Source organism: Aulostomus chinensis, chromosome 9 (genome assembly GCF_037954235.1).
Source record: "Aulostomus chinensis isolate RoL2024-O1b breed Wild chromosome 9, RoL_Achi_v1.0, whole genome shotgun sequence".
NCBI classification, from domain to species: domain Eukaryota; kingdom Metazoa; phylum Chordata; class Actinopteri; order Syngnathiformes; family Aulostomidae; genus Aulostomus; species Aulostomus chinensis.
In genome coordinates this window covers 14,173,015-14,190,207 of record NC_141328.1, presented here as the reverse complement: position 1 = coordinate 14,190,207, position 17,193 = coordinate 14,173,015, and the positions used below count along the sequence as shown (strand labels likewise).

General features: G+C 41.1%; 1 protein-coding gene across 1 annotated transcript; it reads left to right on the top strand.

The window, feature by feature from the left end:
• Positions 1-3,252: 3,252 nt before the first annotated feature.
• efhd2 (EF-hand domain family, member D2) lies at positions 3,253-16,283 on the top strand. The gene is made up of 4 exons (XM_086213886.1): positions 3,253-3,621; positions 9,576-9,723; positions 9,817-9,951; positions 11,706-16,283. The coding sequence occupies exons 1-4, from the start codon at positions 3,335-3,337 to the stop codon at positions 11,835-11,837; spliced, it is 702 nt and encodes a 233-aa protein (XP_086070012.1). The 5' UTR covers positions 3,253-3,334; the 3' UTR covers positions 11,838-16,283.
• Positions 16,284-17,193: the final 910 nt, after the last annotated feature.

Genomic DNA, 17,193 nt, shown 5'->3' with positions numbered 1-17,193 from the left:
TGTCCCTCCTTCATGTGTTTGGTTGTCTTGCTCTGTAGCACTGCGTCTTGGGCCTGTGCTGTCTCCTGAAGCCCCTCCCTCACCACCTCAACCACCTCCTTGGGCTCTTCCTCAGCCTGAAGCTCTTTATCTAAGATCATCTCGTCCTCCTCATTCCCTTCCTCCTTTGCTGGCAGGTGGGCCTCCTGGACCTCCTCTGCCTCCATACGATCTTCCTGATCCATCATTTGCTCTGTCTCCACGACAATCTCCTCCTCCTCATGCCCTTCCTCCTTTGCTGGCAGGTGGGCCTCCTGGGCCTCCTCTGCTTCCATATGATCTTCCTGATCCTTCAGTTGTGCTGTCTCCATGACAGCCACCTCTTCCTCATGCCCTTCCTCCTTTGCTGGCAGTTGGGCCTTGTGGACATCCTCTGCTTCTGTATTGTCCTCCTCTTTTTCCTGTTGCTCCATCTCCAGATCCTCCTGGGCCTCCAGGACCCTTTCTTCTTTGTCATGGTCTTTGTCCTCATCCCATTTTAGAGCATCAGAGATGCTCACTTCCTGGTGAGCCTCCTTCAGGACCTGCTCCATCTCATTCCACTCTTCCTTTTCCTGCTCCTCATTCGTCCACCTGGCCTCAAGGACCTTTAGGAATGTTTTTGTATCTTCTAGCTCAGCCTTCCACACAAAGTTCTTGGCCTGCCACTCAGCATACACTTTCTTGTTCTCCAGCTTCACCTTGGCCATCAAATCGTCACATTCTTTTTTCCACACATCATAGTTCTGGACCCTCACTGGCTCCTTTGGCTCAGCCTCCATCTTTGCTCTCCACTTGGCCTCCCGGAGCTTTGTTGCCTTCTTCCTCCTTGGAGCCATCTTTCTCTGGGATCAGGAACCTCTTTGAAACACAAGGCTGGAAGTGATATTCTGGACTGATTAGGCGAGGGCAGGTTTGCTATGTATTAAATGACCAATTGTACGGTGGCATATATACACCATCTCTAAACTGTGTCATGATGATGATTCAGAATATTACTCTGACATTAATGAAGGAGACTATAAAGACTACAAAGACTATAAAGAAAAGAAGATATGATCAAAGTGAGATAATAAGAGTTTAAAGGCATTATTCCGTGATCAAAATCGGACCTCTAAGATCAAAGTGTTTTGTACCATCACAGAACCCATGGCCCCACGCCTCCAACTCTGGAAATTCCTAGAGCTTCTCAATAGAGATACAGCTAAACTAGAAGAATAGCATCCAACTGTACCGTATTCAGCTACACACATGATACAATAACCAAAGAATGGAGACCAACAAAGTTAACCCTAAGCAAACAATGAATTGCAGAGGGTTGTATCTTGAGACGTGGCAAGAGAAGTTCCACCCAAGTTTCAGCTGTGCTGCAAACTTCACAAAGTAGCCTGCTTTTGTTTTGTTTTTTTGTGATGCTTCATGGTCTATTTACCAGAATGATATTTTCCTCCATGCTTGATCAATCTGGTCCTTTTTTCGGTTCTTCTGCACTGTTTTATGTTTGTTGTTGTTTTTATCATTTGACTGAGAGACTGAGCACTGCCAGAGGCCTCCGATGCATTTGTGGAACTGGAGAACTTGACATTGATGATTCTTTTTGGTTCTTATCCTAAATTTGTCCGATTTCATGAGCTGGGGGGCCGGGGTCAGGAGTTGAGTGGCAGCCATGTAGGTATGTGGTGCCTCTGATTATGTTGCTATACATGCAAAATAGAAGCACAGGCCGGCCCAGTGCTGGAGTAAGTGCTTGGCCCTCCAGCACCCAAGGGATTGGCGCCTAAGTCGGTTCGTCAGGGATCTGATTTCTCACCAAGAAAGTTGATAATGAAAATGAAACCCCTTTTTTCTTATTCGGCGTGACTAATCCCCTCTGTATTCCACATAAATGCACTTGTCAGAGCTGACAATCATTCCAAAATGATCAATTCCTTGCTGGCACACCTCATCTTGACACAATTGTAGGCTCTTGTTGTACGTAACGTAATAATCACCCATTTGGAACTGTCACATTTCTCATTGAGTCTCCATTAACATGCCGCTACTCAGGCTTCTCCTCATATCACCATCATCCTCATCTCCTCTCTTCTCCACCCTCATGTGGATGACCCACAAATGGAGGTCTGCATGTGTTGTCTCCAGGAAAGAGGAGGCTCACCAGAGGAACTGGGAGTTAGGATATACAGAGGTATTCTTTGCAGAAGTCTGAGCCTCCTTCAGGACGTGCTCTGCCTCATGACGCTCTGCTTTCTTGTGCTGGGAAAAAAGAGATGAGAACCACTTTCTTAAACATCCATGCTTCACCTTCTTCTGCTGATGTCCCTCCTTCATGCATTTGGTTGTCTTGCTCTGTAGCACTGCGTCTTGGGCCTGTGCTGTCTCCTGAAGCTCGTCCCTCACGACCTCCACCACTTCCTTGGGCTCTTCCTTAGCCTGAAGCTCTTTAACTAAGATCATCTCCTCCTCCTCATTCCCCTCCTCCTTTGCTGGCAGGTGGGCCTCCTGGACCTCCTCTGCCTCCATACGATCTTCCTGATCCATCATTTGCTCTGTCTCCATGACAATCTCATCCTCCTCATGCCCTTCCTCCTTTGTCTGCAGGTGGGCCTCCTTAGTCTTTACAAATATTTTAGGATCTTTGGATGTTAACCCTCCACCATTTTGCCAATGAGCATGTATGGGTCATGGACAGATGCCAGCATGACTACCTTGCAGCTGACTGAACAAAGACCTGGAATGAAAGGGGTGTCAGGGCTGATGACACCCTAAACAACATGGAGAAACAAAAACGATAGCTGAAAAATGTCTGGAAGTACCAGACTTTAAGGTGATTTTTATTTTTGTATAGAAACATATGATCTACATGTAATAAAAGTTTTTTATTCTCACTTACTGCAAGAAGATCCTAAACCCTCACAAATATTTGAACACAGATCAGTTTTCTTAATGATTGAAAAGATAGGAGAGGTGGGCAAAAAAATCAGATACTATCTACAGAATGGAGAATGTGAATGACATATCATCCATCTATATCAAATTCTATTTAGGAATTTCTGGAGGTGTGTTCATGGGGGTTGGTTGGTGGACGGGTCATGCATGACTGTAAGACATTTCCCGTTAAATTATCGTAAAATACTGGCAGCTACAGTTGCTGGGAAACCAGTTCCTTTCACACTCCAGTCCGATAGGTGGCGGTAATGCGCCTACCCCCGGTTGCCCGCTGCTGTCAAACCAACAGAGGAAGACGGCTTTCTCTCCGGTAGTTAGCTAGATATCACACACTGCTGACCAGTGGCTAGCTGTTAGACTCAGTGAGAAAATGAGCGAAGATGAATTGTCGAACAAACTAAACCGCCGTCTGAAGATCGAAGAGGGTGTGGAAGAGCCCGTTGCCGTGGATGTCCCCGAAGAGCAGAACTGTCCGCAGGACAAGCCGAGTACGGCCAATGCGGACGCGGAACTGGGCGCTAAGTTGCTGCGCCGCGGGGAGCTGAACGAGGGGCAGGGAGAGCATTGCCAACCCAGTACGAAGGTGTTCAACCCCTACACCGAGTTCAAGGAATTCTCCCGGAAGCAGATCAAAGACATGGAGAAGATGTTCAAAACGTGAGTTTGTACCAGTCTGCATGTTGCTCCTGTCAAGTTGGACAGGATTCCCCGCTGACATCGATCAGTCAGAGGGAGCAGAGTGGCACAGCAGGTTGCTCACACTTAGACTAAGGTAAAGTTAGAAATTGGCAGATTCGCGTTTTGCTGTTCAGTAAATCATAGGCGAATCGTTTTCATTGCACATTTGACAGCTCTGTCTAACCGTAGTAAGGTAGTCAATAAGCTACAACACGGTTTTCACCCGAAAAACGGCTACATGTACTTTATTTACATGGACAAATAAAATGCCAATTGTGTAATGAAAAGGTTTCGCCTATGATTTATTGAACCGCAAAGCGCAAATCTGCCAATGTCTGTCGAGCTTTACTGAAGTCACACTTAGACATTCATGGTAAACATCACTACCAAAGAATATTACGAAACATTAAATTCATAGATTTCAAAGATTGGGGGGGTGGTGGTGGTTAGGGTCTCACAAAAATGAAGAGAGGGAGCCTACTTTACGTGCTTGAGCGAGTTGAAGTCAACGAACAGATACAAAAAGCTCTGCAAAAAATGTGTATATCTCTCACCAATGTAGTTTAATTCAACAAATCATGATTGGAGATGACATTAGGAGGGACATTAGGAAAATCACTCATCATATTTGACCACATATTTTCAGCGGTTAGTGTCAGTGTTGTAGCCTTCACAAATGATTCAAAGAATCACACTGAACTGAACCGATTCCTTGATAAATATGTAAACGTCCCTAGTTCAGGTGACCTCCCTTTTGAGTGAGTCAGCAAGGAATTTGCTTCGTCAAATGTGATTCATTCTCTGAGTCAGTGTAGCCTTGTGTATCCTCAAAGCTAAAAGCTGATGAATAGTGCTCTGCTAGCTACAGATACCAGGTTCAAACACTGTTAAGGCAGGTATGACTTTGAAATGATGTAGCGTGAACACATAACTTCACTATGAACAAAATCGATTACACACATTATATAGCAGCGTGACTGAGGAGACCAGAAGAAGAAAGTTAAGACTGTAAGCGAATGCTGTACTTCCATCCACAACAGTGCTACCAGCTCTAATAAAATTAGGGACAAACTTCAGGAACTTTTCACTGAAGACAGTTGTCCTGACATCCCACCAAGTGTCTCACTCTGTCATGGCAGCGAGAGGAAGCAGCCCAGAGCAGCAAGCTAATACAAACACGGCAGCCACACAGATATCAGTAGCACTTCCCAAAGACCCACTGTAGCTTCCACCGATCTCTCTGAGCTATCATTTTACTTTGATTGCAGCTGAAATCACAGTGCCACAGCTGTCGTACTGTCGTGTTGCACAGGTCTGAGTGAAGCAGAAGCTAACACTGCTGATCAACATGCAGCATTAGTAACACTAGTTGTGTTTAGTCACCATTAAATAGCATTACCCATTCCTTTGTGTTGGAACAACCAGACCAATATGTACAAGAGGACAGCTTTATTGTGAATTTCATGTCACAAGTGTGAGAAGGATATGTAGGTGGCAGAAATTTATACCTCCGCCCATCACCGTCTGCTTTATATCCTAAATGTTACAGTCGTCTCTCGTTAAAATTTCTTTGGAACGGTGTCCTATCTCATCACCCTGTTAAAAAGTGGAAACTTTCCAGTAAACAAACAGCAGCGGGCTGTCACATTTCTTGCCCCTCCCTCTCGCGAAAACTTTTATCACACAAACAATCATGAATAATTGTGCTAAATACGCAATCAGCTATCCAGCTCATTCAAGTAAAAAGAAAAAATTAATGTTTCATTAGCTCATACCAGCTTGTACCACTGAGTCATTAATTCAAGTGTGTTTCGCCGAAGTCATGAACATTCGTTTAATCTTGAGATACTGAAGCACTGAAACCTAAAGAATTCTGAGGTAGAGATGGGAGGACATTACAGTGGTGTCAGAATCAAGATAGCTTAGTGCCTGGTTGAATTTTGTCGTGTGACGTCACATGTATCAGATGTTCATGTCAGCTCTTTCGTCTTGAGGCCAAATTATGTTTTGAAACTACATAGCTGCAATTAATATAACAGGAAATGAATGTTGCTGACTAGTTGATGGGGCTACTTGCAGAGTGACTGCAGAGTTGTCATTTGACTGGTAGGATGGAGCCTTGTGGTTCAGCATAGTGACAAGAGAGAACTTGTGAAATGAGTCAGAATTTGACCTTTACTGGCAACTTCCTCCCATAAACAGTATTTTTTTGCCGTGACAAAAAAAGTTGAGGGACAGAATTTCAGTCAGTAAATGTGTCAATATACACACAAATGTTTAGATTGCTGTTCCTCTGTGGTTTAGATTAACAAACTACATAATGTCAGTCTGGTTATGGATAAGTAAGCCCCTTAGTCTAATTCAGCTTGTTTACCTAAAACATTGCCAAAATACCATTTCAAATTCAATAAGAAGGTGCAGCAGAGATGCCCTGCCTACACATTGCATTCTGGAGACTTAAGAAAACATCTGTGTGTTACAGATCCCCACAAAAGTCCTCTAATCATCTAAATAGATTTTCAGCAGAAATTAGAAAAAGGGTGTTAAAATGGATATTTCCTCTTATATTGCAAATCATATCAGAACTGCAATTAGAAATATATTTGAAATCGTGCAACTCCAAATGAACTAACATAAATTGACTCAGTTATTATTGAATTCCAGCAAAAAAACAATGCAACTGGATCAAATGAGAAAAAAATGTAAACATTAAATCACGAGTTACACAATGGTTGAAAACACGTGATGATTCCAAGTGAGTCCCCTTCGTAAAAACAAAACATTCACACTAAACAGGAGTCAAAAAGTATGTTCATTTAGACATAAATATGAAGCAGTGAAATGAATAGATGGACCCCACTGGTTCTCCGTCTGTATCAGATCGGTGTAGTTCTCATTGTAACTGCGCACTAATTCAGATGAATCCTGCAAACACACATTATGAGCTGTCAGCAAGGAACTCTTGAGGTTTTGTCCCTGCATGTCCATCTGTGTTGCCTTTGTGATGCCCCACCCACATTCTCCAGGTTCCTGCTCATGTCCAAGCCTGTCCAGTTATTTTACACCCCCCCCCCCAACACACACACTTTCAATTATTTTTAAAAGCGCTGCCACTAATGACTATTTTCTGCCTTTAAGTAGTAGAGTGATCTAAACATCGAAAATTTCCCTCCAAAAACATCGACTATTTCGTTAAACTTCATTTTATTTTGACAGCAGTATGTCTTTGTATGATACAGAACAAAAAACAAAAGACAAACTCGGGCTTATTAAAGTGGAAAAGTCTCAAGTGGAAGCTGGCATATTTTCAACATGAGGAAAATAAAAAAGAGGACTTATTTCTCAATAGTGCATCTTCAAAAGAAATGCAAATTTCTAAATTTTATTGCACCAGCATTAAAAGAGAAGAAGGGAGTGTTCACACTGAAGGGTAAGCGACCATGGTGGTCAGCTTAAATGCTGCAGTTGAAAGGCAATGTGAATGCTGCATTGCTGTTATTCAGCCGAGGGGTGCATGCTAGGAAACAGTAGCAGCTCTCCCAACTGAGGTCATTTGATGAAGATGAAAACAGGGTACATGTGGAGATTTGGTCTTATATCAAATAATAGTGTCTGTGTGCTTCTTTGGGTTGCATATTGTACAAACCATTTTTTGAGTTTTATGGAAGTACTTTGATACCGTCAAACTCTTCTGTCTTTAAAAAAAAGTACCTATTTTGCAACCAACTTTGAGCTGGTTTTTAATGAATTCAAACAGAAAACAGTAGTTTCTACAGAATCAAGCACACGTTGATGATGAAACTCTCGATCATGACCATAAATGGCTGTATAGCTGTCAATATCACAGATGGGGCTTTAGGTTTAGGGAAGTTGGAAACATCAGGTGACTTTTGTGGCTGAAAAGTCTGAAGGAGGGCATTGTTCAGAATGGAGAAAGAAATCTCAGAGCAGTTTCCTCCATGGGAACAAGCCACTGTGCCTCTTTGCCTTTTCCCTACAAGTCTCTTAGGAAAACAAATATTTCAGAATAGATATGGAACATTGCCAAATAGTGGGACAGACTTGGAGACAAGTTTCATTTAGCTCAGCTGGAGGATTGGAGAAAGCTATGAGTTGAAAGTTGTCAGACTCAGGTGGGTGTTAATCTCATTTCTGGCACGATGGACAGATAGTAATGTTTAAAGTCAACAGTGGCTCTGTACAGTTTTAGCTCCTCGATTGACTATGGAGGGAGTTTTCAGGAAGTAATGAGCTCAGATCTGTTTGCCAAATAGGAAATGCAGTCTGAGCAGAGACTTCCTTTATTTAACATAGCAGCGAGCCTACGAAGGGCCAGGACTGTCACTACGCGACCCCTCCCCATTCAAGATCGTACCCTCACGTAAAAAGAAATTCAAAACAAAATAACCACTTCCTTTTCAGTGACCTCCAACATCAGAAAAATTATACATTGTTGTCATACGATGAAGAATATGTTCATTGTCGCAAAATACTTTTATATTAGTTTGAAAGTTAGCGAGAGTATTTCCCTGAAATGTGCAGTCTGGGTTACACAGAGATCCTAGTTCCTTTCTCTTAACAAAAATCACATCAATGTAACATAAGCCAAACGTTTGATAATTGCATGTGCATATCGCTCCTTGACAGATAATTTTAATACATACTGTCCCACAATCTGATTCAAATAATAAGATGCTTTACTTCATCTCCAAGTGTCCCTACTTGAATGGGGACATAATAGAAGTCACTGTTTATGGGGCTAAAAAAAAAAATGTTGGTTGAGATAAAGGAGAATGTGTGTGACATAAGCTAAAAACTCAAGGATGCTAGTGTCTGTTGAGGAGAAAAAAACTTGCCTCTTCTTGTGGAGACTAAGTTATGCGTGTCCCTCTCCTCACACTTGTAAAGAAAGTGTTACTTCTAGTGAAGTCGGAAAGTGTGCTTTGCTCTGCCAGGGAGCTGCGTGCAACAAAGTGTGAGAATGATTTCCTGCTTTTCACTCTAAATGCTTTGTGACAGTAAAACATTACAGCTGAGTGTAAAAATAAATGATTGATTCTTATTTAACCTGTACAAACATACCCTTTGGCCAGCTTACCACCTTAGAAAAAAAAAAAACCTTTTCGATCAGCACACGCCTGTATGTTTACTGGAATTAGCATAATATTGTCATTTTACTTGGTCCTGCAGGTGCATAATTTGTGGTCTGCTTTTCATTGATTGATGGTATAATTTCATAGATTTTGAAATGACTGAGTTGGGGGTTCTTGGCCAGTAATAACCCATTAGAATATGGCAGTTTTTGTATTAGTGGAAATATTGTGGTTGCACTTTGTCTTTGACATCTTGTCACTGTAAACTGATTGACTTTTGTAAATATTTTCATATTTGCCACTTTGCATGGGCTACCAAAAGGGCTCTCTATCTGACTACCCTCTCTCTCTATTTTAGTTTGAATCAATAGGATTGCTCTACTTCCATACTGAGACTCACTGATCTCAGAACTGTTGTTAGATATGTAAGTTAGGAAAGCAGCAGGAAACTTTGGTATTATGCCAACTTGCTTCATTCTGTCTTCATACCTGGTAACATGGAAGCTAAGCTAACAAATCTCAGTGCTGGATCCCATTAGACTGAACCCTACAGTACCGTTGATGTGTGTGGGGAGGCTCTGGAGATGGTGAATTCTGAGAATTATCAAGAGCATCAACAGTACTTAAGTAGAAAGACATATCACTGGGACATTTTTAAATGTTAATTTTGAATAGCAGCACCAAAAAAAAAAACAACTACTCAGTGTCATTGCACTGAAAAAGAGAGAAGTCAATCAAAAAGCAGAATACATAAAGACAAAATATCTGCTTTGCTTGAATGTGTTAATGTATACATATTGCGGAGGTGGTGAAACCAGGTTTCTACCTCATTCCATCTAGGTATGATGCTGGAAGAGACAACTACATCGACCTAATGGAGCTGAAGCTGATGATGGAAAAGCTGGAAGCTCCACAGACACACCTCTGTTTGAAGAACATGATCAAGGAGGTGGACGAGGACCTGGACAACAAGCTCAGTTTCAGAGAGGTGAAATAAAAATTTGAAAAATGAAAAGAATGATTTCAGATGTGCTAAAAACTCTACTCCCTTCAGCCATGTCTGTGCTGTTCCTGTCCCTAGTTCCTGCTGATCTTCAGGAAGGCAGCAGCTGGAGAGCTAACAGAAGACAGTGGTCTCAGTGTCCTTGCTCGCCTCTCTGAAATTGATGTCTCCACAGAGGGGGTCAAAGGAGCCAAGACCTTCTTTGAAGCCAAAGTACGTTTGACTCCAATCCGTTTGACTACATTAAAAAATGAATGCACTCACAATATCATGAGTCATGTGACATCCACATAAACAACAAAAACTCTGAATTCAATTTTTGCACTCTAAAGTTGTGTGTTTCATCTGTGTTGGTAAAACCAGGGCAAGGGCTGGGGACGTTACTCATAGTCAAGTCAGACCTGTATACATTCAACAATGTACATGAACAAGTAATGAATTGAAGTCTGCCGAGGGAAAACTGTGTAGGTTTAACCTCTTGGTTTATTCAGGTTTTTCCCATCTGACTGCAGTGGCAGACGGACCCTCATAATCTAGCTGGAATTAAGTGTTTCATATTTTCAAGCATAAACAGAAACATGATTATAAAATGGGTATGTTGTTGGACTAGTAAGCACAACTGTTTCCAAGAACATACAACTATATGCAGACATCAAGAGATTAAACCCTCGTTATAACCCTGAGATAGTATACTGCTCTGCCAAGCGTGTCTTTCCAATCTCTGAGACTGACCTGTAGTGACCTGACCTGAACCGATTTGATCTGCACACGCGCTTTTACAGTAACCTCCATGTGCACAATATGTACACCTGTGCTCTTCTATTTACTTGGAGAAAGTTTGGAGGACGTATTGAGAAGCAAAGCTTTCCTACCATTCAGAAAAGGAGACAATGTCCTGCTTATGCTGGACACCCTGTAGGAATTTGCAGTGATCGAAACCAGATTATGGACATGGTTTGTCATAGAGGAAAACATGATAACCCAGGAATCGCTAAAATATGAGCTTCTTCTCTAGAATGCGATTGACAAGTACAAGTGAAACACTGGAGTAAACAAATAAGGCAACTTATTATTTTGCAGTCTTTTATCAGTCAAGTTAAAAAAGGTTTATTTGATGCACATGTATGTGTCTTATAGGATTGTAAAGCTCAGTTTCTGCCCTTTCATGTTTTCTGCTTGCCGTATGTGCCCGATGACGGGTTTGTGAGTTATTTAGATGAATGAAAGGAGGGCACATCAACGCCGGGCTTTTTGCAAACTGCTTTTACGATTAAATTCAGCTAAATCCAAAATTGATTTTCTTACAAATACTTGAAGACAAAATAAATAAAAGGTACCACTGTAAAGGCGCAGCTGTGCAGTTTCATGTGCTATGCGTGTGATCGAGCTCTGACGAACCATTCTGGAAGTATCCAAATGCAAATAAAGCATGTCTGAAGTCGCGCACTTTCCATGAATGGGTCCTTACGGGTTAATTTGAAATTGTTGGGGATTTCATAGTGTTTTGGGTTCAATAGCAATCTGTTCCATGTGTTAACTCCTGTTAAATAAAAAGAAGTCCAGTATACCAGTATCGTACTTGACATTTCCCAGCCACGGTATTTCTGTTGGATAATCCAGTGCCTTCTAACGGCTGCATCGTGTTACATCAAGACCCGGGCCATGTAGACATCGGATGAGACTGATATCTGAGAATGCCAAGTAGTTATCAAAGTCGAGTAGGTTCAGGTCTCTCAGGACATGCCAGTGCTGGAATTTTGTTGGGACCCTGCCCAAAACTTTTATGTCATGATTTTATAATCCTTCCATTGTACTTTGAATTCTACGTTAGTGCTGTGTCCAGTGGGAAGTGTCATGGCAGAAAGGATCATTCATATTATCTCTAAATCCTGCCGAATGGCCTTTACAAATCTGGATTCCACTATGGCCTCTGTACCTGACAGCTGTTATGTTCTCCTGTTGGACAGGTCCAGGCCATCAATGATTCCAACCGGTTTGAGGCAGAAATCCGCCAGGAGCAGGAGGCCAAGAAGAAACAGGCTGAGGAGCAGAAACAGAGACGAGCTGCCTTCAAAGACCTGAAGTCAGCCTTTCAGTGACCGCGTCTCTCAGGATCTTCCTCTCCCTTTGCTCTACTAATGCTGTATGTGTGTAAATGTGTGTTTGAATTCTCCATTTGTGTTAGACAGTGGTAGTCTTGAGTCAAAGGCACACTAGTCTATGGAGTTGCTACATGATGAAAAATCTGCACTGTCTAATCTTATGCAGTTTAAGGATCAAGAATCACTGACTGTCTAGAATCATCCCTTTCTTTAGCTCATAGCTCAGTAACCCTCTCCTTCATTAAAAACAGTCAAGCTGGAGCAGGACTGCGAGTAGAGCAGTTGGCACTAAGCTAAATGAACGCATGATTCTTTGTGTCAGATCCATCACTGTGTCCTGACTGTAAGTACCAGCTCTGTGCCTTCATGGACCATTCATCTGGTCCTGTCTGCTATCAAGTCTCAGTCTTATCTTTTTCACATTATGCTGCCCAGTGCTTCAAAACCTCAAAGGGACAGGCAAAGACAATGTTCTGGTAGTAACTGCAGCACATCTGTGCCTCCAACATCGAGCTCTTTGTGAATACATTTCCCAATACCTGAAAGATATCAGTACATTTTAAAATCAAATGACCCTAGATTAATCAGCAAGGTTGTGTTGAAACACGGCCCTCTTAGAATTGTTGATGTGTGAGCAGTAGGGAGATTTATAAAATCCCGGTTCATGGTATTATAAACTGCTGTACAGTTCTTGGTTTGGATTGAGTTCAGTCTTAACGACCATTAACTTATTCAGGATCCATAAAGGATCCAGTGTCCAATTCACTGTATCTGCATTAACTAGTGATCAAAAGCACTTGTTGCACTGTCTTAGTTCCAGTGTCAGTGGGCTGCACAAGGCTTTATGAACTTAAGGACTCATAAAATATACAGTGACAATTAGTAGACTTGTAATCACACAACACCCAGTCAGATTTAAATGCTTAACAAATTGTTGAGCTTGACATTTTTATTAATATATGTAGGTGGGTGTGAGTTGTTGGTAATTGTGCAAGTGGTGGTAATCATTATGTTTTGCTTTGACAGCTGTAAGTATGTTTTAGGATCTTTCTTTTTTTTAACCTTTAAACCCAAATCTCCAATAGCTCTTCACACTTTCTATTCACCAAAATGAGATCTGGGAATGTAGTGACTTGTCTGTAGACCCTGCCCCTCATCAAAGATTTTATTTTTAACTCTTGCATTTACATCCATGATATTATTTTAGAACCACCTGTATATGGGGAAATATTGTAACACCTGCCAAAACAGTGTATCATGTAACCTGTGAGTGCATTTGTTTTCATTGTTTTTCAGTACTGTTGCTCCTGACCTGTTAGCTGGTGCTGGTGCTGGCCCAGTGTTCTAAAGCTGTATCTGAAATGTCAGTGCAGCAGCACCACCACAGAGAATTTAATTTCACAGCAGGTTTCATTGCTAGACTAGATACGTGGGTTAATATGCTACCATACCAAAAGCATATAGTAATGACAGAGGTTAAAGGGTTAATTAGGTTATTTTCTGTAGTTTTTACTGGTTGAGAGCTCCAGTATGGTGCACTTATTGTCAGGTACATCTTTAAAGAAGACCGATTTGCACAATTTGCACTTAATTGGTCATTGGGTCCAAATGTCTTTATTTTTCCAGGTTTAGTAGAGTTGGCAGGTGGTACGGTGGTGCAGTGGTTAGCACTGTCGCCTCACATAAAAAGGTTCCGGGTTTTAGCCCTGGCTCGAATGCAGGATCTTTCTGTGTGGAGTCTGCATGTTCTCCCTGTGCCTGCGTGGGTTCTCTCCAGGTACTCCGGCTTCCTCCCAGAGTCCAAAAACATGCAACTGGTGACGAGGCTGATTTTAGTCTCTAAATTCACCCTAGGAGTGGCTGTGAGTGTGAATATTCGTCTGTCTATATATGTTGGCCACACGATGGACTGGTAACTTGTCCAGAGTGTACCCGTCTCTTGCCTGAAGGCAGCTGGGATAGGCTCCAGCTCCCCCCCCCCCCAACCCTAAACAGAGTTTACCTGGATATCCTTGTGTACTTTAGTTCGAAATCAGACTTCTTTCTGTCTTATTGATGTGAGGTGTGATCCTCATAATCATCTGTTCTGTACGGTGGACTGAGTTCTTCATATAAGAATGTTTCAGTTTTAACGCAAATATCCAGGTAAGATCCTCTGTAGCACAGATTCATGAGACTAATTATGTGAACCATGATGATATTAGTTTAATGACTCCGGAGGCTTGGGTGGTCAAGTGACTGTCTAGTAATCAGCATGTTACTTGTTGTCCCCCAACTCCCCAGAGATTGACGTGAAATGTCAAGTAAGCTGTTTGGCATCTTGTATGGCAGCCTCCATCATCAGTGGGTGAGCCGATGAAGTCTATTTACTATTTCAGATATGATTAGATCAGTGAGGTAATCAGGCTGCTTGTCAACCTTTTCAAATAATGCAGCCCTTTTTGAAACTGTTTTTTTTTTTTTTTGAGCCCCTTTCAATTCTGCAAAACATTTTTGGTAGGAAGAAAATTTCAGGCATCATACAGCTCTCCATCATTGGTATCTTGTCTATTAAACAAGAACCTGGAATTTAAATACAATTTTTGGATTGTTTATTTTTTCATAAATTAAGACAGTATTTTTGTCGCATGAATGAACTGCGCTTTTTTTTTTTAAACCAGACTTGCAGTTTAGAGAGGAACATAGATTTAGCTTCACTTAAGAGGGAATTGTACCAAAGGACACCTCACTCAATTTTGTTCAGTTTGAGGCAGTTGAAAATGTTGATAATAAGAATATTGCATTTAAGATGTTTATAGTATGTACATTCACATTTTATTAAACTTATCACAACATAATTATTTTAGTAGCTGTGTAAGACTTTTTTTTTTTTCAAGGAACATTTTATAGAAACGTCACATACCCCTGCAAGCTAGAGCTGAACAATTCATTAAAATTTGATCAAAGCTGCATTTTTCAAATCAAAGGGAGGTGCAATATTCGTGAAAGGCTAATTGTCTCTAATTTAATATCGTGGTACTGCAGAGATGTCCTGCATACTCATACTCTACAGACATCTTTGTTTGACACAGATCCCCACAAAAATCACACCCTAAACATGTAACACATATATCATTTCAATGAAAATGACAACAATGCTGGTAAAAATAAACATTTGCTGTCATACTTTGCAATTGTGGTGACAATCAAAATGGTTGAAATTCATTTTTTTCTCAAATCATGCAGCCCTAGTGCAGGACAATCAATCACTGAACCAGATCGAAAGACGATATAGAAGTTCCAGCCTCACTTTAATCCATATTCATTCCATCTCTTTTTTTAAAACCCTTGCACACATTCTTGGAGTTAGGTGTCATGGTAATTTTAACATGGCTTTCTTTTTTCTTGTTTTGTCTTCCCAATTGGTGTCAAGATGAAAATGATTGGTTGTCTTCTGAGACAGCAGTTGGACCTTCATGGTATGAAAAGGGACAGTTATCAAAGTAATTTGGGAGATTGGAAGACAGGAGTGAAGAGCGGAGATATTTCTCTCTAAATGCTCTGATTTCTTGAGCGGTTTAAAATTGTGCGGGGTGTTTGTTACTGTACCTGAATTAGCTATGTTAACTAACTAGACTGTTCTGTATTTTATTTCCTCTATGTTTTTGGACCAGCAGTGGAAACTGCAAATATGTTGGACTGGATAATCATATCTGAGAGCTGGTGGTAGACTTCATCATGCTATACTTGTTTTTGTTTCATTTATAACATGATGTCTTACTGAGTAATTCCAAACAACTTTAACAAGTCTTATTAAACTTTGTGTCATGCTCTGTGGAAAATGTGAAAACATGAGTACTGAGCTGGTGGGGAATTTGGGTCTAGCATTGTTTTAATTTTGACAATTTTCTTCAGAGATTAGGTTTTATTTTTTTCATGTCCTGGAGTATTTGCAGTCGCTAGCTGAGATTGGTTCGTTTTATGTACACAATGCACTAACAGGTGATAAAAGGAAAAAGCAATAAGAAACTGAATGACGGTGCCCCTATTCACCCATGGGTGGTCAGTGAAGAGCTGAATGAAGCTCAAAATGATAATATACTTTTACCTTTGCAGTCCACAGGTCTTAATTGAAGATCTTTGGGAGACCAAAGACCAACATTTGGAAACAGTTTTCTTCACAACATTTACCAAACACCAGAAAAAAAAGGCTAAATGTTTTGGAAGAGGGGAGTTCCAGAGACTTGTAGGATGTTGAACTGCATCAATACAATTGAATCTTCTCTTATTTTGACCGAACACCTAACCAGATGTATTATATATTTGTATGTATTTTTTCCCCTTTAATTTATCGCCTGTTTTCACAAATGCATGTGTGCATGTACTCTACTGTCTCGCATGCTGATAAAGAATGTGATCACTCTACTACCAGATTTTTAATAAATGCATCATTTTGTGTCAATAGTTTGTCCGTGGTGTCTGTTAATAGAGGAAGAACTTCTCAGTTTCCAGTCATTGCAGCCTCTGGTTTGTTGGGATCCCCAAAGCCTCTCCTTGCATTTACTCAATCTGGCCCCCTCACTACTTAGAACACACCACCAGTGTCAGATGGTATGTATTTTTGTATCTCTGTTGGTATTTTAAAAGATGGTGAGTACTAATTTACTAAGTTGACTGATTTGGTGACACATTGTTGTGGAGCCAGTCAAGCCTAATATTGCTGCTTTAATAATTTAAGAGATTACAAAATATGCTGAAACAGTCCGCATTGAGTTAGTTATTAGTTCTTGACTCTAAGAAGTAGGAAAAACTATGAAATTCCTCCAAATGATTCAGAATGAATGAACAATAATCATATATAGAAAACAGATGAAAGACTCTCTACCTTCTGTAAATATGCCTCTTCCAAGAAAGGAAATGAGCAGTGACAGCTGTTTACTGTATATGGTACTGAAACAGAAATGTGACCACCTCCATTGTAAATTTAAACACAAATGGTGGAAACATTTTTTGAATGACTATGTTCTGCAATAGCTTGGAGATAAAGTGGCTGCCTCGCAACCAAAGGGTTTCTGGTTCGATCCTCGCTTCCCCTGGTGACCATGTTGAAGTATCCTTGAGCAAGATACTGATCCCCTAATTGCTCCTGATGGCCTTGCGACAGACTGCCAACCGGTCCAGGGTGTATCCCGCCTCTCGCCCAATCTCAGTGGAGATAGGCTCCAGCCCCCCCTCCCATGACCCTAAACGGATAAGCAGTATAGAATATGGATGTATGTTCTGCGATATGACGACTCTCTTTATGAACTTGATGACTTCATCAAAATATCTGAATCTGGTTCAGCATGACATTACGGTTTATAATTGCTAGAGA

Bases quoted from the DNA above. Each gene is read 5' to 3' on its own strand.
- efhd2 (XM_086213886.1), top strand. From the start codon at position 3,335: ATGAGCGAAGATGAATTGTCGAACAAACTAAACCGCCGTCTGAAGATC. The intron at 9,724-9,816 runs GTGAAATAAAAA...TCCTGTCCCTAG, and splicing joins ACAAGCTCAGTTTCAGAGAG to TTCCTGCTGATCTTCAGGAA. The intron at 9,952-11,705 runs GTACGTTTGACT...CCTGTTGGACAG, and splicing joins AGACCTTCTTTGAAGCCAAA to GTCCAGGCCATCAATGATTC.